Raw genomic sequence first — 24159 nt, forward strand, 5'->3', positions numbered from 1 at the left:
ACAGACAATCAGAAGCATTCCGATGTCTAGGAGAAGTATAGAGGGAAAGGATGAACAATTGGTACTAATTTCTACATTTTAAGAGAAGTTAATTCTGGGCCAAAGAAGGGGGTAAGTATCAGTCAAGGCAGCTCAAATAGCCTTCTAGGCAAAAGGACCTGAGATGATAAAATCAAAATCGTCTTACACTAGAAGTTAGGGGTAACTATGATAAAAAATTGTATTGTTTAACATTCATCGAGATGGCATTTAGAGTTTACAAAACACGAAGTATATTTCTATATGTTCTTTAACTTAAACTAGCTTGTACAGCTTATAAATTATACATCACTCAAGTATCTCTTATGGCACCTGATTTCTCTTGAATACATCAAATGATGGGGGACTTACTACTTATTCAAACAACTCAGTCATTAAACAAGATGGCAAACCTTATTTATCTTTGCCTCATTCTGTCCTCCTGGAATGTATCCCAGGTCTTACCACCATGTAGGCAATCAATACTTTTTAAAATTAATTTAGTTTTGAATGGTTTCGTTTGAGATTTCTTCTTCTTTTAGCTTAAAGTTGCCATGTTTAATAATTTATTGTTAATTTCCCATTGAGAGACTTATAGAATAACCCTAACTGATATTCAATATTTGTAAAGGTTTATCCTTTTTTGTCTCTGTCTTCTTCATTCCAGGATTAACATTCCAAGTAATGGTAACAGTTTTGCATTTTTGGTTTGAATAATATTTTGTTACCCTATTTTGTCAATTGGTTGGCTTTTCTTGAGCCTGATCCTTTAACAAAACACTGTAGTCAAACTGTGGGCTGATCAAAACAGTAGCATTATCATCTCTTTTTCCAGATATTATGTTTCTGTCTGTTTAATCAACAGTCCCAATATCAACCATGACGTATTAGTCAATAACTTTACTTATATTGCTTTAAGACAAATGAAAAGTCTTAGCAAGAAGACAGAAATTGAAGAAAATCAGTATTCTATGTAAACAGGTATGAGCTGAATAAATAAAAATATAAAAACTAAAAGAAAGCATTGAGTCCAAGGCAAAGAAATACATGAATAAAAATTGGACGAATTAAACAAAATAAGGGGAACGATTACAGGGAAGATAAAGATAGATCCTCCTGAGTGAAAATTACTGTGAAAGAAACTTAATGTCAAGTCCAAGAAGTGTTACTGTTTGCTATAAAAAACTTATAGATTTGTGAGTTTTTAAGGATTTCACAGTGATTTTCTTTCTTTTCTTTTCCCTTCTTCACTGGAAAAGCATAAAACAGCAATCTTGTCCTTAAAAGAGAGAAATATACCCACTTTATTTCCCTCAGGTGTACTGAGGCAAAATAGAGATATGTTGACACAGCAATTAGCACATCATGGGAGTCATACCAGAGGGAATTAATTTAGAAAACAGAAACTTCTAAAGGTCCCAGAAAATCACTATGTTAATTAACTATGTTAATGTTAATTTCATGTCTTAGTTTGTCATACGTGATTAGAAGTCACAGCCAGTGACCTTAAAGTTTTCATTTTAATAAAGCACTACAGCAACAACATATTTCTGTAATATAATATTTCCAGTTATTGGGAACATAAAACTAATATTCAGAAAAAGGTAAATATAAGCAGTGTAAAGTGAAAAATCAACGATCAGTGACTCCAAGGACAAATTACAACCAAATATTTTGTCTCATGTTGTTCTTTAATCCTATATGTTCAAAGCCTTAATTCTTGGTCATATATCCTGATCATGCATTACCGTGCCTACTAATTCTATGTGTAATGCTGACAACACAAAGGACCAAAACTCTGGATATAGTCCTTGGCAGCAAAAATACCTAGACATTAAAAGTATTCAATAGAAAAGGATATTATTGTCAAAATAATAAAATTTGTCCAAGAAAAAAACATAGTTTGCTACACCAAATTTTTAGCTGGAATCTAAAAGTATCATTTCAATTTTGTTGTACTTTTAATTACTGCTTAATTCCACCAGATGTCAGTACTGGATAAGAGCATCCTTAATAGGTACTTGATCTCCTGCAGTTGTAACCACTCACGTGAAAGGAATAAGCCCTATGTAGTACATATGTGTGCATGTCATTTAAATGTATGCAGCTGATGACATGTACAAGTTACCCAGACACTTCTACAACTGGTCGACTCTTGAAATGTTTAACTTGTACTTCCCTTACCCACTAATTATTAAAGGAAAATGACCATTTGATATTAACTTGCAAATTACTCTGTCCACCATCGTTGCCACATCCTATATGAATGTATCTCCTCACTTTTGATTTGTCCCCGCTACAGCCATTGGATTTTGAAACAAAGAAGGCTTATACTTTTAAAGTAGAGGCCTCCAACCTGCACCTTGACCACCGGTTTCACTCTGCGGGCCCTTTTAAGGACACTGCCACAGTGAAGATCAGCGTGCTGGATGTGGGCGAACCGCCGGTTTTCAGCAAGCCCCTCTACACCATGGAGGTTTACGAAGACACTCCAGTTGGGACCATCATTGGCGCCGTCACTGCCCAAGACCTCGATGTCGGCAGCAGTGCCGTAAGGTAAGAAAAAGAAACGATTTCTTTTCTGTGTCAGAAAGAGAAAGAAAATAAAACAACACTCTGACCAGGCTTGCATGAATTATTTAGAGAATACAATGCTTGAAAATCACTTTACATAGTAAGTATAAGAATAGAAGAAAAAAACATAGGATTTAAACAGAAACATCTGATATCAATCCCTGCAACAGGGTTTAGTAGTTGACCTGATGTTAGGCTTGTCACTCATGCTGGTCAACCTCAATTTTTTTATCCACAAAAGGGATTTAATAGTAAGCCTAAAAGGATGATTCTCATGAATAACGATATTAAGATACTTTCACAGTGCCTGAAATATCATAGATATATAATACATTTTTCAATTATTCTAAAATCTCTGTCCCTTACCCAAAGTTAGTGCTTGAAAAAGATTGTTTTACCGTTTTAAATTTGCAGCTCATTTTTTCACTGTGGCAGTTGTATATGCTGATGGAAGCATAATTAGAGTTAGTCTTAAGGTAGGAGGCATTGTGGAGTTGCTCAAAGCCCAGACTTTTCAAGAAGTTCCTTACTGGCATAAGGCTGCTTGGTAGTGAGTCAACAAAGTAATCGATGGAATAAGAAAGAGTAAGAAAATACACCCCCCCCCCCCCCCCCCGCCATGAATGGCACTTGCATTGCTGAAACATGGTGGGATTCCCTTTTCCTCCCTTATAAATCGATCCTACGACGTATTTTGAGACTTGTTCTGATTCAACTTTGCTTCCTCTGTATGCTTAATCCCTTCCAGGTGCCCACGTGCCTACAAGAACGGGGTGGGGGGGGAGGAAGAAATTAACATACGTACAAAACAGGAACAGACTCATAGACTTTGCGGTTGCCGATGGGGAGGGGGTGTAGGGGAGGGAAGGACTGGGATCTGGAATTAGCAGGTGCAAACTAAAAGGAGAGAGAGAGAGAAACGTGATTTGTTCTAAATCTTCTAACTCTAAAGGGTTGAAGCTTATAGTATGCAAAATCCAAACCAAAGAACACTTTAAGTAGGCTTTTAAAGCAAAACACCACTCTGTCGACATAGGAAAAATACATAGACATATATCTCACAAGATTTTAAGCCATGGGGTAATTAATGGTTAAAAAAAAAAAAAGCATCCTTTCAGCGGTGTTCTCAACACATTCATAGCACAGAGAAAAATTTCAGGATGTGGCTTGAGAGCATGAAAGCTCTGCTCTTTGTATTTGTCTGAATCCATCCCCCAAAGTCGCCTGAACACTTTCCTTCTTGAAGCATGTCTGTGATCAAGAAAGAACTAAAAAACCACATTTGTCTTGGGAAAGGGAAGAAAAAGAGCAATTATTGAGTGCCCCTACATGTCAGGTTGAATGCTGGCTCATTTCCTCATTGGGTTCAAGTTGTTCTACATGCTCATATTACAGCATGATTCACTGTCAGTTAAACTCCAGAGAAGTCTATTTATTACCAGTGTTCACAGGGCCATTCTCAAGAATCTGCTACGTTAGTAGTTGTTATACATTAATCTGTCATCATTCATCAATCTTGTTCCTGAATACCCTGAGTGTGCTGTTGGTCATTGTGAAAGTAGAAAATGCCTGCTGAGTGGATTCATAGGTAATTTCAAGAATGTAAACAGAATGGAAGAAATATTGAAGGCTGTAAAAAAGTAATAAAAAGGTAAATAAACATGGATTGAAATTCTCTACAGTTCAATAGATGAGAATTGTGGGACATAGTGGGACACAATATCTTAGGGAAAATGCTAAGTTGTTTAATTTACTATATGTACTATTTTTTATTTTGCTTTATTTTTATTTTATTTTATTTTTTTGACTGCATTGGGTCTTCATTGTTGCACGTGGACTTTCCCTAGTTGTGGCGAGCAGGGGCTACTCTTCGTTGCGGTGTGCGGGCTTCTCATTGCAGTGGCTTCTCTTGTTGCGAAGCCCAGGCTCTAGGCATGCGGGCTGCAGTAATTGTGGCTTGCGGGCTCTAGAGTGCAGGCTCAGTAGTTGTGGCATGGGGGCTCAGTAGTTGTGACTCGTAGATTCTAGAGCACAGGCTCAGTAGTTGCGGCTCACGGGCTTAGTTGCTCTGCTGCATGTGGGATCTTCTTGGACCAGGGCTCAAACCTGTGCCCCCTGCACTGGCAGGTGGATTCTTAACCACCAAGGAAGTCCATATGTTCAATTTTGAATACTGATAATAGCAAGATGAGGTCGAGATATGAATAAAATATTATTTTAATGAAATACTTTAAAACCAAAAAATTGGAGAGTTGAAAAGTAAAAAATACCACCCAGTAAAGGTAAGGTGAGAATTACAAACTTCTAAATATAAGAAAATGATTAGATCAAGACCCTGGTGTGAAGAATAAAAGAAGGCTACATTTTAGAGAAATTGTCCAGGTACAAGCCTATTTTCTTTATCTGTTTGTTTGTTTGTTTTTGATGTCACAGAAACTAGTGTCTGACAAGTGCTACTTTATGTGAAATGAAATAGTATCCCCAGTCTTTTTTTCTAATGGGCAGCAGCCTGACTCACTGAAGCTGCAGACAGAGATGGATTTAATTGATCCCCGTGAGGGGTTGTCAAAAGACAGAGGAGCTTTTGAATCAACATGAAAGTTGTCTTACTTTCATTTTCTTGGAGTAAGCAATAAACTTGAATCATGTCAGTTGAGGAATGTGGGGTATGGATCATCTCTTCTTGGTCTGAAAGCATGTTCGCTCACTTAAGAATGATAGTAAAAATATGTTATAAAAAATAAGCATCAAAATGACAAGTTACTTGGCATGTGTAGGTATGCTCTGTTTGTTTTGTCTTCCTTTGCTTTACTGCATTTACTGCTCTGCATTACCCTTTTCATAGGGTTATTGTGGAAGGTATTAATTTAAGATTAGGTTATTCCACACCACTGGGTATTTTATAAATATTATTACTTCATCATCACTGAGCACAGCAAAGAGGCAGAAAGCAATGACATTAACCAGGGATTGCAAAACCTTAGAAGAAAGGTTCAGTTAGGTGTAATGCCCCCAAATATACCATATCCTGTCCCCTCTTGTTGTGAGCTTAATTTCTAGTTATTGTTTCCTTTGTGTTTCTAGACTTTGCCTTTAGATGAACTGATTTCCTGTCTCTAATATTCTATATCCTTTGACACTCTTATTATATAGTTCATGGGAATGATTTCTAGTGAGTCCAATAGGAGTATAATGAGTGTACCTACCATTAGTGAGGTGGGGCAGTCTCTTAAGAAATGAAATTTAAAACAGGTGACTATTCAGTTACATTGGAAATTAATATTTGTTTTGGATATAAGTGATTTAAGTTACAGAGAGATTTCAGTGGATAATTCTGCTCAGTATGTGCTATTTTTCTTTTGTTCCAAACATTTAAAAATCGTAGTTATCCTATGAATTTCAAAATAAAATTAATCAAAGTATTTTTCTGTATAAAATGAGAAAATGGACAATTCCATTCTAAACCTACCCATGTAAGATGGGTTGGATAAGAGACTGATAAACTAAAATCTATTTTATGTATATAAACGTCCATGTGTAAATTATTATAGTAGTTAGTAGAACAATTGAATGGTTTATTTTTCAAGTTACCTCCTTTTGTTTGATGATATGTCCAACCAAAACCCATCACGTAATATCAAGTAGTGAAATTGATTAATAAATAGAAAACCATTATCAATTATCATAAGTAAAAAGTAATACATAAAATAATTAATAACTGGTTGTTAAAACATAAATGTCTAAATGAGTCCCACTTAAAATTATCTTATATTCCATATCTGGTCTGTACTTTCCATATCTGGTCAATGCACTTTTGGAAACATTTTTGTATCACTTGAAATTGATTTTTTCATCGTGGATTAGGAGGCTATCAGAGTAGCTGATTTTCATTTGAGGGCCCTTTCCAATACACCAGAAATCTTGTTTTGTGGACAAAAACCTAAGCTCAAATACAAAACAAGCTTAGAGAATGAGAAGAAACAGAGGCCCCACTTATCAAGTGATATCCTAGAGCAACACATATAATTTACTTTAAATATTAATTAAATGAAATGGTAAAAATTAAAAACTTGAAAACTTGCTCGCTTTCTAGTTTTCTCCTATTTAACAAGATTTTTGTAGGAATTAAATGAGGTATCGGTATAAAATGTTTTATTTTTAAAATTTTTTATAGATTGTATATTTTTTAGATAAGATTAGGTTCACAGCAAAATTGAGAGAAGATACAGAGATTTCTCATATGCCTGTTGCCACCACACATACATAGCCTCCCCCTTTAGCAGCATCCCCCATTGGAGGGATACATTTATTGCAGTGATGAACCTACATTCACATCATAATCATTCAAAGTGTATAGTTAACTTTAGGATTCACTCCTGGTGTTGTACAGTCTGTGAATATATTTATTATGACACGTATCCATCATTGTAATATCATACAGAGTATTTTCACTTCCTTAAAAATCCTCTGAGCTCTGTTTATCCCTCCCCACACCAATTCCTGACCTTTTCACTGTCTCCATAGTTTAGCGTTTCCACAATGTCATATAGTTGGAGTCATACAGCATGTAGCCTTTTCAGATTGGCATCTTTCTCTTACTATTTACATAAAGCTTTCTCCATATCTTGTCATAGTTTGATAGCTCATTTCTTTTTAGTGCTAAAATGTATTCTGTTGTCAGCATGTACCACAGTTTATTTATCCACTCACCTACTGAACATCTTGAGTGTTCTTTAAGTCCTAGGAATCACTAATAAAGCTGCATAAATATCCATCTACAGGTTTTTAACCTGGACATAAATTGTCAGCTCCTGTGTGTCAATACCAAGGAGTGCAATTACTGGATCAGATGGCAAGAGTATGTTGAGATTTGTAAGAGACCACCAAACTATCTTCCAAGGTGGCTGTGTCATTTTGCACTCCCACCATCAATGAATGAGAGCACCTGTTGCTTCACATCCTTGACAGCATTTGGTGTTGCTGGTGTTCTGGATTTTGGTCTTTCTATTAAGTGTGTAGTGGTACCTTATCGTTGTTTCAATTTGCATTTCCCGGATAACATATGATGTGGAGCATCTTTTCATGTGCTTATTTGCCATTTGTATCAATATATCCTCTTTGGTAAGATGTTTGTTAAGGTCTTCCACCCATTTTTAATTGGGTTGTTTGTTTTCATATTGCTCAGTTTTAAGAATGATATTTTTTTCCAGTGCATACAAATAAGCAACAAAAGGTTTGCCTTTCTTTCATATTCTCAACTACACATACAATCTCATCGTAAAAGCGAGATTATGATGGATGCATTACTTGTTAAGAGCATGTATGAAGCTTATACATACTCAATTGTCTCACTGAGTCTAACTTGCGCTGAGTTTCTGGACAGTGGTTACCTGTGGATGACAAGGAGAGATTACAGATATGCAAACCTGAAATATTATAAAACTCAGGACTAGAATTAAGAAATATGAAAATGAGGGTCATCAAAACTCCACTTTTCTCTTTACCTTTGTTCACAGAATTAAATTCCATCCAATTAAAACAACATCTTACCCTCTATTTCATGGCCTTCATCCTAGACTTCTGCCATTTTAGGTGGCAAAACCACATGCATCCTCATTACTATTCTAACTCACTTCTCTTTCTTCTTATCAGTGTTGTCTTTTACACATCTTTCATATTCACTAAAGACACTATATAACTCTATCATGGTATTTGTCATTTTTAGCTTATTGCATAAATATATATTTACTTTTTTAACCACCATCTTCAAAACCAGAAAATGAAAGGGTGTTGGAGAGTTAAGAATATTTCCTTGTTCTTTAAAATACTATATGCAAAATTAATTTAATTTTAAAATTTTCTTGATGTATTTATCCTAACATATAAAGCAACTGGTTAATGAAATGTAGAATGTTTATGTATGTTTATGTGTGCATTTATAATTTTTAATTGATTATAAGCAGATCTAGATCTAGACCTAGATATATAAATATAATAGGTCTTTTTATTTTGTAAGGGTCTGTAGACCAGGGTGTTTGGATATAATCTTTATAAGTCTTAATTTCTGCTATTTTATCACAATGTAGTCAGGGATATGCTTTTCTTTTTCTTTTTTTTTTTTTTTTGTTGGTAAAATGGCCTTTTGGTTCCTTAGCTTCTATAAATAGAATTAATGGAAGCTAAATGCTACCAGTGCATTTGCAAGTAGACATTATACAAAATTCAACTTCAAAAAATAATTCTCTCTCTCTCTCTCTCGAGTCCTAAACACTAAGTGTAGCACAGTTGTGAAAAAGTCAAATAGGGCAAACTTCCCACATGTTATCATGTTTAGCTACTACTGCAATGTCTAAATTCCACACTCCGTTTTATTTTTTTCCTGTAGTTTCTTTGAAATATTTTATAATATAAGTTTCTATCTGCTTTTTCTTTCCATGTCTACCATTTGTACACAATATCTCTATTCTTTTTATTTTACATTCTTTGCATTTTTTATCTACTTATGTTCTCTATACATTTTCAAATGATCTAAAAATTTACAATATTTCTTTCAGTGGTATTTAATCCTAGCTGTTGTTAAATGCCAGTGGTTATCCCCACTTAGAATTAATTAAGTAATTCATGAAAGATAGTTTCTGACAAAGAGATGAACACGTTTTTTGTAAGGTGAGCTTTAAAAATGCTTTCTTATGTAGAGTCCAGTTACTTGTTTGGTATAACTCTAATTACTCGTTCAAATTTTAGTTTCTATTATTTAACAGAGAGCAAAATAATTTATTCTTATGGCTTGTTCTCTTTTTTTTTTTTTTTTTTTTTTTTGTGGTACGCGGGCCTCTCACTGTTGTGGACTCTCCCGTTGCGGAGCACAGGCTCCGGACGCGCAGGCTCAGTGACCATGGCTCACGGGCCCAGCCGCTCTGAGGCATGTGGGATCCTCCCAGACCAGGGCACGAACCTGTGTCCCCTGCATCGGCAGGCGGACTCTCAACCACTGTGCCACCAGGGAATCCCCTTACGGCTTGTTCTCTTAAAAAAAATACTGAAAGTTCTGATAGCAATTGGGAAAAAACATTTTACCCATAAGGTTATATATGTATTAAGATAAAATTGTTAATCCTTTTTGAGTACTGCTTACCTTATCTCTTTCAGTTAGCATTCACATTGTGAATATTTGCAAGAGACACATCTGGTAAAGGACTTTTCTCCAAAATATACATTCTTAAAAGTCTAAGATGAAGGAGATGAAATAGAGGATGAGAAACTATTTTAATTGGAGGGAGTAGAATTGTGGCACAAAGGTAAAGAAAAAAGTTGAGATTTGGTAAACCTCATTTTCAGATTTTTTTTTAATGCTAGTTCTGAGCTGTTTAATATCAATGACTTGATTTGCATATCTGTAATCTCTCCTTAATCTTCCTGCTTAACCATTGCCCAGAAACTCAGCAGAAGCCACTTCCAGTGAAACAATTGACGATATGTAAGCTTCCTACAGGTGCTTATCAAATTATTCATCCATCAGAATCTCCTTCTTACAATGAGATTGTATTTGCAGTTGAACAATATTAAAGAAAGGAAGTACTTTTACTAGTATACTCTGCTTATTTTGTTTGCACTGGAGAAAAGAGCATTCCCTGTACATTTATACCAACTGAATGTTTAAGAGTAACTCATTTGAGAAGTTGTTGATGGAGAATTTAACTTAATTGTGAAGAATGAGAAATTCCTTTGTGAATAAACTTATTTTGTTTTCCCCTTCGAATGATGTATTCATTGATGATCAACATAAGAGGAGCTATTGCAAGGAACATGTACCAAGATGAACAAGTTTACTCTTGTTTGCTTCAGTGGCAATTAACTAACAACATATAGTGACATTGTAATAACTTATTTGTATGTGTCTTTGGGCTGAGCCCTTTGGTCACAGTTCTTTAAACATCACAGCTATTATTTTACAGTGGTATCAACTGAGGCCCAGGAAGACCCAATCATGTCTTCAGTAAAGATGGAAAAATAATTTGAACATAAGCAGCCAGATTCTAAAGGTCAAAATACTAATTGCTCTACTGCTAAAGGTTAATCTAAATATATATCTGGGTTTTTGAGTTGCTTTGTAATTCTAGGATTGTTGAAAATACAAATAAATTTCATAGTTTTTAGTAGCTTCTAAAACAAAATAGAAATTCAAAACAAGTCAGTAAAAAATGTACAATATTTGATTCTTTAAGATATGGTAACTATGGGCCTTATTATATACCTGCAAGAATTCTATACACTTACATAGGTTTCCGTGGTTTAAACCTTACAATAACTTTAAATCTGAAAAATGTTTAATTCAACTATGAGAAAATTGACATTGTTCAGGCTGGAAATATAGAAACAAAATGTACCATTCTTTTGTTGACATTTTTTGTACATATGGAAAAAAATCTTATTACCTATTACCTTTCATTTTTCTAGACAACTACAAAGTCCTTATAAGATTTAGACATAACTAAGAATTTATTGACAAAATCCAGTGGATTTGTGATACAGATCTACAGCTCTAATTTTTATGAGGATTGGATCTTGGTAGCCAATGATGAATTTGCTTTTATTTTAAGATATTTTATAGTATTCTAATGATACAGTGGCTGCGTGTCCAGATATTAGGATGGTGAACAGTTTTTGAGGCTATCTTGTTATGCTTCACATAGCTCCTAAGAATGAAGGAATGTCCAAGTCTGTGATCTTTATTACTGACTTAAATGTTTTGGGTTTACATTTTACCTGCTAGAGGTTAAGTTTCTTTGCTTTCTCTCAAAGTGCTGAGTGCTCTATGTAAGTGCAAATTTCATAGCTGTTTCCCTTCTCTCTATAATTTATATACATGCTCTTAGAGAATAGCCCTTTTCTCACAGTTGTTTGAAATTTTAAAATTATTTTGATTTTTTAAAGATTAGTTACTTTAAATATGTAATAAATAGATATAAATCCTTCTCCATGGAAAATATTGTAAGAATCAGGATCCAGTTTATAAGCTGCCCCATATTATTTAATAAGAGAATGTGAGTAATTTTCAGAGAAAAATGAGCTAAAGAGTAGATAATCACAGGAGAAAATGAAAAATCAGTTACCAGAAAAAGAAAAACCAAAACAAAACAGTAAATAAAAGTTTTCTTTCAAATATGGTGTCCATATTTGGGTATCAAATGGTAAATGACTCTAGTTAAAATGACATCTTTCTTCAGAGACATTTGGCCGCGGCCTCCAGTGACAGTAAATAAATCCAACTTGATTAGGAACGACAGGCATTTGATTCAGTTCAAGGGAACAGTTGTGATAAAGCTATATAAAAAGACTTCAGAATAAATATGTCTAAATACTCAAAATATATAAAACAAATATTTCCATGTGTGAGTGTGATCAGGTCATTATTAAGAGGAAAAGTTAGATGTCCTTATAAAATAATTAAATGCATACAGGCAAGTACAAGATATTATGGATAGAACAATAAATTCAATCCTACTCTAAAGAAACTTTCTGTATAATCATGAAAGCAAAATACAATTATTTTGCTCTTCTTATTTGAGAAAGACTGTTAATACAAATTGAAATAAATAAATAAGATGAAAGAAGTAAGAATATAGAAGTTTGTAATAAGGAGGCAATAAATGCTTCCTACAAGAATTTGGCAAGGCTTCATGGGAAGACCTTGAGCAAAGGCATAATCACATTCTTTACTTATTTACCCAGGTATTATTGTCCATATTTTTAATAATGAGAAAACTGCCATGACATGCTTGCTATCTAAGCTCTTAAGTGCAGAGCCCATTTTATATATATATATATATATGTGTATATATATATATATATATTTAACATCGTTATTAGAATATAATTGCTTTACAATGGTGTGTCATTTTCTGCTTTATAACAAAATGAATCAGTTATACATATACATATGTCCCCATATCTCTTCCCTCTTGCATCTCCCTCCCTCCCACCCTCCCTATCCCACCCCTCTAGGTGTTCACAAAGCACCGAGCTGATCTCCCTGTGCAGAGCCCATATTTAATCAATATTTACCTAAACTTTATTTTCTTTCCATTAGAGGAAGCTGCTTTGAGGTCTCTGAAAAATAAACCAAAGGCCAGGTGTAAAGCTTTCGGAGCAGACGAGGGTTAACATCTAGAAACGTAAGATCATACACAGTCAGCAGACCACATATGACTATTAAAAAATAACTAAAAAAAGACTCTCAGAATGAGGAAAGCATAAGCAACTTTGAGGAAAAGTATAGCAATTATGATTTTAATAATATGTAGAATATAGTGTATTTCTTTTTCTTTAGAGAGCTATTTTATTCGTATCACATACTTCCAAATAGAATTTAAGGACAGAATAATTCTGCCTTTATTAATTTAATAATTTGATCTAGTGTTTAACTTCTCATCAAACATTTAAACCAAACGACAGAGCTATCTAAACTAAGATGTAATCTGTGATGAGGAAAATAAGAATGAGGAGGAGGGTTAGGAAAAAACAAAACTAAAAGGAACTAGTAGGAAATTAGCAACTACTATTTAAGGAAGTTTGAGAGAAACATATTAGGATTCCTCAGAAAACAATTTAATTGCGATGTTGATGAAGCAATTACAATCTAAGTGTTGTATGTGGCTTAAATTCTTAGTAAAGTGTTTATAGAAATAAATTGAACTGAATTTACTTTCATTTAGTTATCTGCCACCAGACCAAAAAAAAAATTAAAAAACAAACACTAGCAAAGAGTGAAGAGTAAAGAGATTTTGATCTATTATTAGTGCCTGGACAAAATATCGCCTACCTTGACCTGAGTCATTACTCTTAACATTATTATTGCTTAAAAAATGAGATGTAATACTTTTATTTTTTTATTTTTTATTTTTTTGTAATATTTTTAAAGTACTCTGTATCATCAAGTACTATTTTACAAAATGTGTTTGAGAATTGGGATAGGGTCAAAGTTAGCTTTTCCATTAACTGTGAGAAAGCTATTAGGCAAATTAAAAGAAACAATTTTAAGGGGAGTGTTTACCTAATGAAGAGAACAAAACTTTAAGGCATTTCTGAAAACTCATTTTCAGAAAAATAATAAAATTGTTCTCTGTCGAGTGGTCTGCACAAGATTAAGTTAATGCATTAATTTTTGATTTCCATTGAATTGTTAAAACAAGTTTCTTATCAACAGTCACTGTGCATACTTTTTATGAACTATAGATTTGTATCATATATCTATCCTAAGCATCTTTTTTTAATTTGAATTTCATCTACTCACCAAGTAAGTATAACATGACTCAAACACAGTATGTACCTAAAAGTTATACTCATTTAAACTGGGGAGTTGGGCCAAATTAGACAGTTTATATTATATTGTGGTTTTTGCTGAAACCCGGCCTCTGCACACCAGCACCAAATTGAATCTCCAAGACAGATTTCTGGGTGAAATAGAAAAGAATAGCTTTATTGCAGGGAGCCAAGCAAGGAGTACAGGGCAACGAGTGCTTAAAAGACCCAAACTCCCGGAAGGCTTTCAGGGAAAGGTTTTTAAAGACAGGGTGAGGGAATGGGGTTGCAGGGTGTGTGATTAGCTCTTGGACGTTTTTCTGATTGGTTGGTAGTGAGGTAATTGCGAGTCAGCATCATCAACCCTCTGGTTCCAACCAGTCTGGGGTCTCCGTGCTTGTGGGCAGCATGCAGTTCCTTTCTTCTACCTGCTGGGGGTTTCAGTATCTGCAAAACAGCTTAAAGGACATGGCTCAGAAGATCCTTGACTTTGTTTAATGGCCAAAGTATTATCATTATTTTGTCTTGCTTGACTGTTTTCCTTTCTTTCTGTATTTTCTCACTTCTCTAATTAAATTTATTCTTTGAGTAAAGTGTTTCTACAGACAAAAGGCAGCTGGAGGACATGGGTGGGAGTCTATCTTGGGAAATCCTCATAGGGTTGTGCTTGGTTATGTGATTAGTTGCAATTAAGATATCAGTCTACCCTTAGATTGAATGTGGACTGTAGCAAACCCAAAGTAAACCAGTGATGGCTAACTCTGGGACGGTGATTCTCCTGAAACTGATCTAGACACTTTATAACCGGGTCATGTCTTCTCTGAAAATATCCAGGAAATGTAGGAGTGTTTTCATTGTCAGTTCATTGATGGCCACATCCTATCTATGTCTCCTAATTGCTACAGTGGGCAAAATACCACAGTAGAATATGGCTATTGTCTAATGTTTATCATTCAGTCAGGCACAGGGATCAGCCAGTTACACAAAGGTAGGACCTTAGGAAAATGCCAGGACCTAGTGTTAAAAACCTAACCGGCTATGGGAAGATGCTGAAGACGTTTTTACTGAGTAGAAAATGTTCAGCTAAGAAGGCAGTAAGCTTTCCAAGAGGATAACATCCAGAGGAAGGGGTATCAAACATCACAAGGTGATGGAGATAAAAACTAGACGCCAGAAAATAGTGAATGAGAACCAAAGCAGCATTGTAAGAAATAAGGCCTGGCTATTGTGCCCATGGTTTGTACTTCAGGTGTTTGGGGTTGGGGGGCTTCGTAGTTCAGGTGTTTTAAATTTGAAGGCTACATATGTCACAACTTTGTTCTAGAACAAAGCACACATTTGTGTGATAGGAAGAGTTTTTTTTTAATTGAAAAATAATACAAAATAATCAATAATGTGGAAAGAGAGAGGGAGGAAAGGATATATACACACACATACATACATGTACACACCCCACATGAATGATTCCATACCTAGGTACATATATCTTATCTCATTTTGTCTATACCACACTTACTTTTATATTGCTAGGTAGGTATTATTTTCCCAAATTTTACAGAAGACAAGGAGAACAGACATTAGGGAGCGAGATTCCTAACCTAACTGCACAAGGTAAGTGAAGGAACCGGTATATCACCCTAGTTCTTTCTCCAGAAAGTTCATGTTCTTAATTCTATATCTATTTCTTTGCCTCTCAGGGGTGGTTGATTTATGGAATGCAAACTCTATGTCAGTGTTAGACTGAAATGACTAAATAAATGAAATTTGCTTACTCACCTTCTAAGATATTGGATTTTGGTTGATAGATAGAAAGATAAAACAGAGATAGGCACATTATTTTATGTATGCAATAAGTAAGTTCTTGAATTTTTAAACACATTACCAGATAGACCTAAATTTAAAATGAACTGTGGGTGTGTAATGATTCATTGTGCATAGATTCTGTTTGACTCAGCTTTCTAAACTGTAAAATATGCTGTAAGAATTAACTAGAAGTAAGGTGATCTATTGTCACAGTTTTTACTGGGACCAAGGAGTTTTTTGGATCTCAGGATATTCAGCACTAGTACTGAGAAAGTCCTCTGCAAACCAGAAAGGTTTTGTTGTCCTAAATAAGACATTCCTAAAACCCTAAATAGGGTTGAAGTAGAAATATTTAACTATTATATAGGTAGTAAGAATAGGATCTGTGCATTGATTCAATGTAGTGTTTAAGTTCCAGATACTATAACGTGCAAATAACGTCCCAGGTCCTTGGCAACACATAGATGAATAGAGTAACCTCAAGTAATTTAAAGGGCCTTGAGTAAGAAAGACAATCACAGGCACAAAATGTACATAATCTGTCTTATGTTTGCCAAAATCTGCAAAACAATTGAGTGCTATGAGCATCAGAAAAGGACCTATTCATTGCAGAGATTTGCAACAATGCAAATACGTGCAGAAGAGCTTTAAATAATATCATGCAGTTTAATTGGAGTAAATGAGAAAAGAAGAAAGGAATTCCAAAAACTGGTGGAGTTTCTACTTAAGGAATGGCAGCATGAGGAGCTCTGCAGACATGCTCCCAGTTAAACAGCATAAATGGTGAAAATTATTTTTTAAAAATTACAATCATATATGGTCTCTGGAAAATTTCCTAAGAGCATATAGCAAATGAAGAAACATTTATTCAAGAAGATCTATTAAAACACGATAAGAACATCAAGAGACTGTGGCACTTGACCCCAGACCTGTTTCTTCCCTTCCACTCCCATCTCCCAGCTCAGCCTGATAGAGATTTCTCTCTGGACTCTGCATGGAATGGCTGAGAAAACATGGCTCCTCTCTCCTCAGCTCTCAATCATGGGATACAGTATCTTACCAGGAGGGGCAGGATGCCAGCGTTTCTCATCTTCTCCAACTCTGAGTTTCCAGAAGCGAAATTCCTGGTGAGTGTGGTTGAGATTGGCAGTTTGTTTCCTCCACTCACTCCACTTCACTCACAGGGCAGAGGCCCTACGGCAGGCAGTCTGATAATATAGGGCCTCGTGTTGCTTTTTGCACTCCCATAGAGTCAAAATGAGAAGACCATCATTCCTCCATCCACTGCCGGCAGCAGTGATGCAGAGAATTTCCCAGGGTAAGAGAGCCCGTAGGATTGGAGAACTTTAGCTCTTCCCAAAATATTTTCCTTTATTTTTTTCAGTTTTAAGAGACATAAAATAATAAAAGTACTAAGTAACAATGTTTTATTGTATTTTTTACTGTATCAGTGTACTATAGATAACAATATATATATTACATACATCTATAGATATATAATAGCACATGGCTACCTAGGAGTAACATTTCTATATTTTATTAGAATTAAGTTAATATAAATTTGAATCTAAGTTAAGCTGCATATGGTAACATCTAGAGCAGATAATAAGAAAATAACTCAAAAATATTGTGTAACATTATTAAAAGAATTAACATTCCACTAGAAAATATACACTTAATGAAAAAGAAAGTAGCAGAGGAGAAATCAGAAACCTTGCACCATCACAATTTTTATCCTATAGAAGTGAAATTTCTGGAAAATTGGAGCTTATCCCAATTAATGAATTAAATGAAAAAGTTTTGAACTAATAAGTTTAAAATGTTTTAAAACCTACCACCTACTGCACAACTTGAATATATGAAAATGACTGAATTGTTCATTTTAAATTGGGAAATTGTATAGTATGTGAATGAAGCTATTATTAAAAATAAGGCTTAGGAAAAAAGTAAGCATATATTTGAAAAGTGAGGCTTTATTGCAGAGCTCAGAGTAGGATATATTTGTTAAGGTTAGAACAGAGTGCTAATAGGAAACAATAATTAGAAAGTATGTTCCATGCAAAGTAAGAGAAATAGATTTCATTCTATATGGAAAATAGTTACAGAATCTCAGCATTGCAAGGTACATTCAGACTCTCCAATCACGCTCAAATTTGTTCCACCACATCTGCACCAACTATTTCGACGTCAATATTTGAGTAGTCCTGGAGCTTTATGGTTTTCTGAGGAAACCCGTTATGACCCTGTGCAACTCTGACATCAAAAAGTCTTTGATAGGGGCTTCCCTGGTGGCGCAGTGGTTGGGAGTCCGCCTGCCGATGCAGGGGACGCGGGTTCGTGCCCCGGTCCGGGAAGATCCCACATGCCGCGGAGCGGCTGGGCCCGTGAGCGATGGCCGTTGAGCCTGCGCGTCCGGAGCCTGTGCTCCGCAACGGGAGAGGCCACAACAGTGAGAGGCCCGCGTACCGCAAAAGTCTTTGATATACTTATCCAAAATCTTAATTTCTATAGATTCCATTTTCCTGTCCTATCTGTATCCCACTGAAACATAACAAGTAAATCTAACACCTCCTTCACATGAGTGTCCTGATCAAATTAAAGGCGGCTAGCATGTTTTATGTCTTCTTTCCTTCAGCCTGCATAGCCCTAGTTATTTCAACTACTCACAACCCATTGAATCAAATATCTTTCCAGCCTCTTATCTTTGTCTCTTGGCAAGATTCTGGTCTACAGGAAATGCTAACAGCCTTGTCCCCTTCAAATACATCCACCCTGTGCCCTAAAAGTGATGAACTCTTAACCCATACCCTAATTATACGTTTCGAAGTGTTCATTACTCACAAGATCATGTCCCACTTCCTTAATAGAATTTACGAGACCCTCCTTGACCTAAATCACTTATCTTTTTTCATGTTATTGTGCCTTTCAGATATTTTCCCGTATTTCCCAACAGCTTATATTTTCCCACACAAACTCTATGGTTTTGCTACTGCTGTTGCAGCTTCCTGAAATACCTTTCCTCCTCTCCTCACTTTGTCTGCCTCTCTCTTCTCGTGAATAATTCCTTTATAGCCTTCTAATGTCAGCCACACACCGTGTGCAGGAAGGTTTGCCTGAATCAATACATGTTGAACCAGGCATCTTTTCTTTGCACTCCTGTAGTGTCTTTTCTTTCTTTCTACCAGGCATAAAAATCATCTGTTTATATGTGTTTCCCCAACTAGACTCTTTATTAGTGGGCATCTTACTTTACCACTTTTTATGTGTTTCAACCCTAGTACAATGTCCAGTGCACAGTGGGCACTCCACAAATATTTAGTGAATTCTACAATTAAACACCAACCATCGTTAGTCTACACCAACAATTCTTTAGAAATGCTATAGTCACGAAGGAGGTTCAGTAACAATTTGCTTCTTAAATTAGGCATGTGCTCAAGTTGAATAATGGTGTTGAAAAGGGGTATTGTGAGAAGATGCTTTTTTGTTCAGAAAAGGACATCAGGCAATAGAGAGAATTAAGCTCCTTGTATCTGGTACTCCTTGAGTTTTAAATGTACCTTAAGTTCATTTATAATTTTTGAGAGCATTTCTATGAGATAGCATGTTACATTGAACTCATAAGGCATGCATTATCATAAATCAACAACAGAAATATCAAAGGCAGATGAAAACCTTGGTTCATACTCTGATCTTATCAGTTACTAACAAATATTGACAAGTTATAAATGTCACCTATAAAGCAAACTAGTTTTGATCTAGCGCCAAAATGATATGCAAACTGCCCCAGTTTTAGGTAACCAGTTTGTCAAAATTATAACTTGCAATTTTGAAACACATATCTTAACTAACTTTTTGTGACTGCCTGGGGATTTAGATGTGCTGACTACTATGATGTCATCTGTTTCAGCCACTGTTTGTAAGGACTTCACCTTGATTCCCCGGCCAGAAAAATGGTGATAAACATATTGTGCATTCAGTCTTTTGATTAGCAGAGCCCTTTTCCACTTAAAAATGATCCATTTAAAATTGGTAAGACTATCTTATAATAATTATATGGAAAACATTGATGACCTCGTTCAAATATCAGCTCTAAAACTTTCTAACTTTGTGAACTTCAGCATATGTTTTTTTACTCATATGTAAAATGGGGAGATTAGTAATACTCATTTTTTAGGGTCGTTCTGGGAATTTGTTAACATATATAAATATATAGAACAATACCTGGCACGTGGAAAGATTTCAAAATGTCCATTAATATGATGATTGAAAATATGTTTGAAAATAATTTTACATATATCACTCTATATATCCACTGTTACATAAAGGTTTATACAAATGCAATATGTCTTTTATTCACTTTCTTGCATTTCATAGTCCAGCCGCTTCACATAAAGAAGGTAACATCTGTTACTATCAAGAAGGTTGGCTAATACAGAAGATAAAGAGACATTATTAGCCAAGGTTACTGTTTTTTGGGTTTTTTTTTTAAGAAAGTTGTCCTGATATTTAGAGTAATAAAACAACCATGACCCTTTTATATGTGTTTGAGGGAAATATTTCTGTACAATTATCCCATTGTCAGTTAAAAATTTTCCCCTTAGTTTCCCTAACATGTTTTTTTTTTTTTTTTCTGTCCATGGAAGCGAAGACTCTACCTGTGTTCTGACCTCAGTTCTTTGTAGCTATTTCCAGATGCCTCTCCCACCCCCAGCTCTGCCCACAGTCACCATTAAGGAATATTTTACTGCTTGAAAAAGTTTTAATATTCAGCAGGTTAAGGAAATCAATGGTCAGCTTTAGAATTTTAGTCTCTGCTGAGCTTTCAAGGTGTCAAGGCCCTAAAATAATACGAACAGCAGGAGTACTAAATCTTTCATTATTTCCAGTTTCCCCTTGAGCATACTGACTTTGTGATAAAGAAGCTGTCATTTATACTCTTCTTTATTGCAAGGTAGGTAATAGCTGCAGGAAGAAAAATAAGGAACTGTGTCAAGTTAGCCTGACTGCCATCATGATTAATGTGTAATCATTGCACATTTGCATCTACTCTTTTTTATATACAGGTACTTCATAGATTGGAAGAGTGATGGGGACAGCTACTTTACAATAGATGCAACTGAAGGAACCATCTCTACTAGTGAATTACTAGACAGAGAAAGCACCGCGCAGTATAATTTCTCCATAATTGCGAGTAAAGTTAGTAAGTATGGCATGGACGGAATCAATGTTATACTGCAGTTCTTTGGATTTCACACTCTTAAATGAATCCCTGCTGAGGCGTTTTCATTTTCGGACTGACAGCCAAGTGGTCTCTTGGGGAAACTCAGAAACCGGCTCCTTTTCCTCATAGCATAAGTTCAGAAAAATTGTGACAGCTGCCAGTGAGCCCTGTTTGCAGGACTGGATGAATATCTAGCAGTGCATTTCATGGTGAGATCTCATCCTTTTCCACCTGTAACCTCAAAAATCCACCGGAGTTCCGTCTTTCCACGTCTTCATCCCTGTATATATTATTGAGAGCTTCACAGACCAGGCAGGAGGAAATAACCATCACATGAAATCATCTTTTCTGAAATATTTTCTGAAATTGAAGAGAGAATTTTTAAATTCACCCCTCTTCTCTCTCTCTCCTTTCATTAAAATGTATTTTGTTACGAACATCATTGTGAAATATACAAGAGTTTTAAGTACAATTCTTCAAGTGCAATTCTTCACTCAGAATCTATAGGATTGTTAGGAATTACTCCTTGTGTTGGTTTCTGCTTGGTCCAGAAGTGATCCTTTAGACTGAGAGTGATTATAGGTCTTATGTCTTTGGCTGGACAATTCAGGATATTATCACAACTTCCAAAGGTAACAGATGAGGGTGGGAGTGGAGACCTTGGCTATCAACATAGTTGTCTGTAACAGAAGTGCATCATACCAGTCCTTCTGCTTAGGTTCTCTTGAAAGATTTGAGGAAATCCCTTCTGAGTATCTTTCATTTTGTTTTCCTCCTATTCTCTTTCGTGCCTCTGGTACAAGTACTCTGACAGCTAATGTCACCTTTCAGTGCAGGGAGAAGCTAACTGTGAACATTTCTGTTAAGGGGTTTTTGGTCCGTCTCAACTCAGTGGGTGTAAACGGGAAACAATTTTGTTAATCTTCAAAAACTGCTTCCAAACATGCATAATCAGACACCTATTCCCGGGCCTTAATGATGCCTTTAGCTGATTTCGTTACTTCTATATTATTCTGATTATTAAAGGTAAATTTAGCATAAAAGAACATGCAGCTTCTGTCTTGTTTGTTGGACTACTTTTCTGTTATGTTAGAAGACTACTGCTCTGAGGCTGCCATGTCACATGTTGTGGTCAGGTTGACAATCCCAGCTCAGCTCAGCCTTCTAACCATACCTGCCAGAGCGCTGGATATGTAAGTAAAACCATCTTGCAACCTCTAGCCAGGCTGCTTGCTAGCTGAATACCACAATGTAGCCTCCATCATTACCATGTGAAATGGAATATATACTCAGCCAAATCTTGCCCAGATTCTGATGCACCAAATTGGGAGAAATACTAAAATTGTAATTATCTCAAGCAACTATATTTTTGTGGTCATGTGTTGTTGTACAACAATAGATAACTGAAGAACTCAATGACACCATAAGTTGGAACTTTGATTCCTTGGTAATGGAGGTAAAGATTCTCCAGCTGGAGTAGAAAGGAGAGAGAGAGAAGTAAAATGCATAAATCTCTCTTTTAAAGATTTTTTTTTGAAATATAGTTGATTTGCAATGTTGTGATCATTTAAGATGTACAGCAAAATGATTCAATTATACATGTATATGTATAAATATATATATATATATATATATTCTTTTTTTACATTCTCTTCCATTGTAGGTTATTACAAGATGTTGAGTATAATTCCCTGTGCTATACAGTAGGTCCTTGTTGGTTATCTATTTTATATATAGTAGCGTGTATATTTTAATCCTAAACTCCTAATTTATCCCTTCACCCTCTTTCCCCTTTGGTAACCATAAGTTTGTTTTCTATGTCTGTGAGTCTATTTCTGTCTTGGAAATAAGTTCATTTGTATAATTTTTTTAGATCCCACATATAAGCGATATCTCATATTTGTCTTTCTCTCTCTGACTTCGTTTACTTAATTTGATAATCTCTAGATCCATCCATGTTGCTGCAACATAAATCACATAAATCACATAAATCTCTCTGATCTGCCCCCCAGAGAGTGCTCCCCTGGTTGCCACTGCTTCTAAGATTAAAATTGACTGGCTAAATGGACTGCCCACATACTCTCTTCATGTGATTTTTGAGTTATTTGGTATTGGGGTCTCTGAGCATCCCATTTGCCCATGAACTTGATATGGGCACCCAGTGGTAGAACTTACAGCTTCTTAATTCCAGGTCCCCGTGTGTAGCAGACGGCTTTCTTGGATGAATTAATAGCATGAGTTCTCAACTCCAGCTTTCTGTTTTGTCCACTAGACCCTGAGGAAATTCATATACCCTGGTCATGCTGAACAGGTACATTACAGCTTGCTCCTCTACCATATGCTTTCTCTGTCATGCTGTCTCCTTTCAAATCTGTCCTTCTTGCTCTGTTAGGTTCTGAGAGCTGATCATCCAGTCAGCTGCCTGAGAAGACATTCTATCAGGAGAGCAGAACCAAATGCCAGTCCCCCAGTTCTCTTTAACTTGTTTTCCTGAAGTTTCCTTTCATGCTAGGCATCTTTCTTCTCTCCCATATCACAGTTACATATGTTATTCATCATTCTTTAACTCTGAATTATTTCCTTCATCCATAACACTGAGGAAAGCTTAACTATAATATAGTTAGAAAATAAACTTTAGTATTCTAAGATCTTTGACAAATAGAGTAAAAATGAGATGTCTAAGTTATGGGTTATAAGACCTCTATCGACTATATTATAGTCACTCTCAATTCACTTGGATATAGTAAGTGATAACTGACCAGAGGTAGACTATTCAAAAAATTTCTATTTATCAAAAATGTATTGTCCATAATAGAATATTTTTCATTAGAAAACTATCTTGTGCGACCTACCCTTTCTATTAATGCACATGCAAAGCATGCATATTTTTAGAAGGAGGAGTATTAGGTCCAGTATCTTAACTCAAGATGAAAGTCTGCAGCTAGTTATTCACTCTGTACTGTAACTCTAAAAGGTCTCTTTCTCCCCAGCAGCTACTATAGCTACCAAAACCATCACCATGGTGTGAGGGCACCCATCATAGCAGGTCTGCTACCTGCAGTCAGAGCCTGAGCTTCAAACATTTGGAAAATGGCAGAGGAGTATGCATTCATACAGTGCAAGCAAGTGTCATTGTTCCTTAAAAGCTTAGATTCTTCAAACTTAGAAAACTGTATTTTGTTAATTATTAATATAATGAGGGCACATGCTGGCTCCTCTCTGACCTGCTGGATGTAGTTTTT

The 24159-nt window shown here is 35.5% G+C and overlaps 1 protein-coding gene across 2 annotated transcripts in view; it reads left to right on the forward strand.

Annotated features, from left to right (window-relative positions):
- The window catches only part of CDH12 (cadherin 12), a 405814-nt gene that overhangs the window by 357662 nt on the left and 23993 nt on the right, over positions 1-24159 (forward strand). For both annotated transcript variants that reach the window (XM_060009645.1, XM_060009644.1), the window contains 2 exons: positions 2321-2574; positions 20760-20896. In XM_060009645.1, the coding sequence (XP_059865628.1) occupies positions 2321-2574; positions 20760-20896 (391 nt within the window). The remainder of the gene's footprint in view (positions 1-2320; positions 2575-20759; positions 20897-24159) is intronic.

This window comes from Delphinus delphis, chromosome 3 (genome assembly GCF_949987515.2).
Source record: "Delphinus delphis chromosome 3, mDelDel1.2, whole genome shotgun sequence".
In the NCBI taxonomy this organism is placed as follows: domain Eukaryota; kingdom Metazoa; phylum Chordata; class Mammalia; order Artiodactyla; family Delphinidae; genus Delphinus; species Delphinus delphis.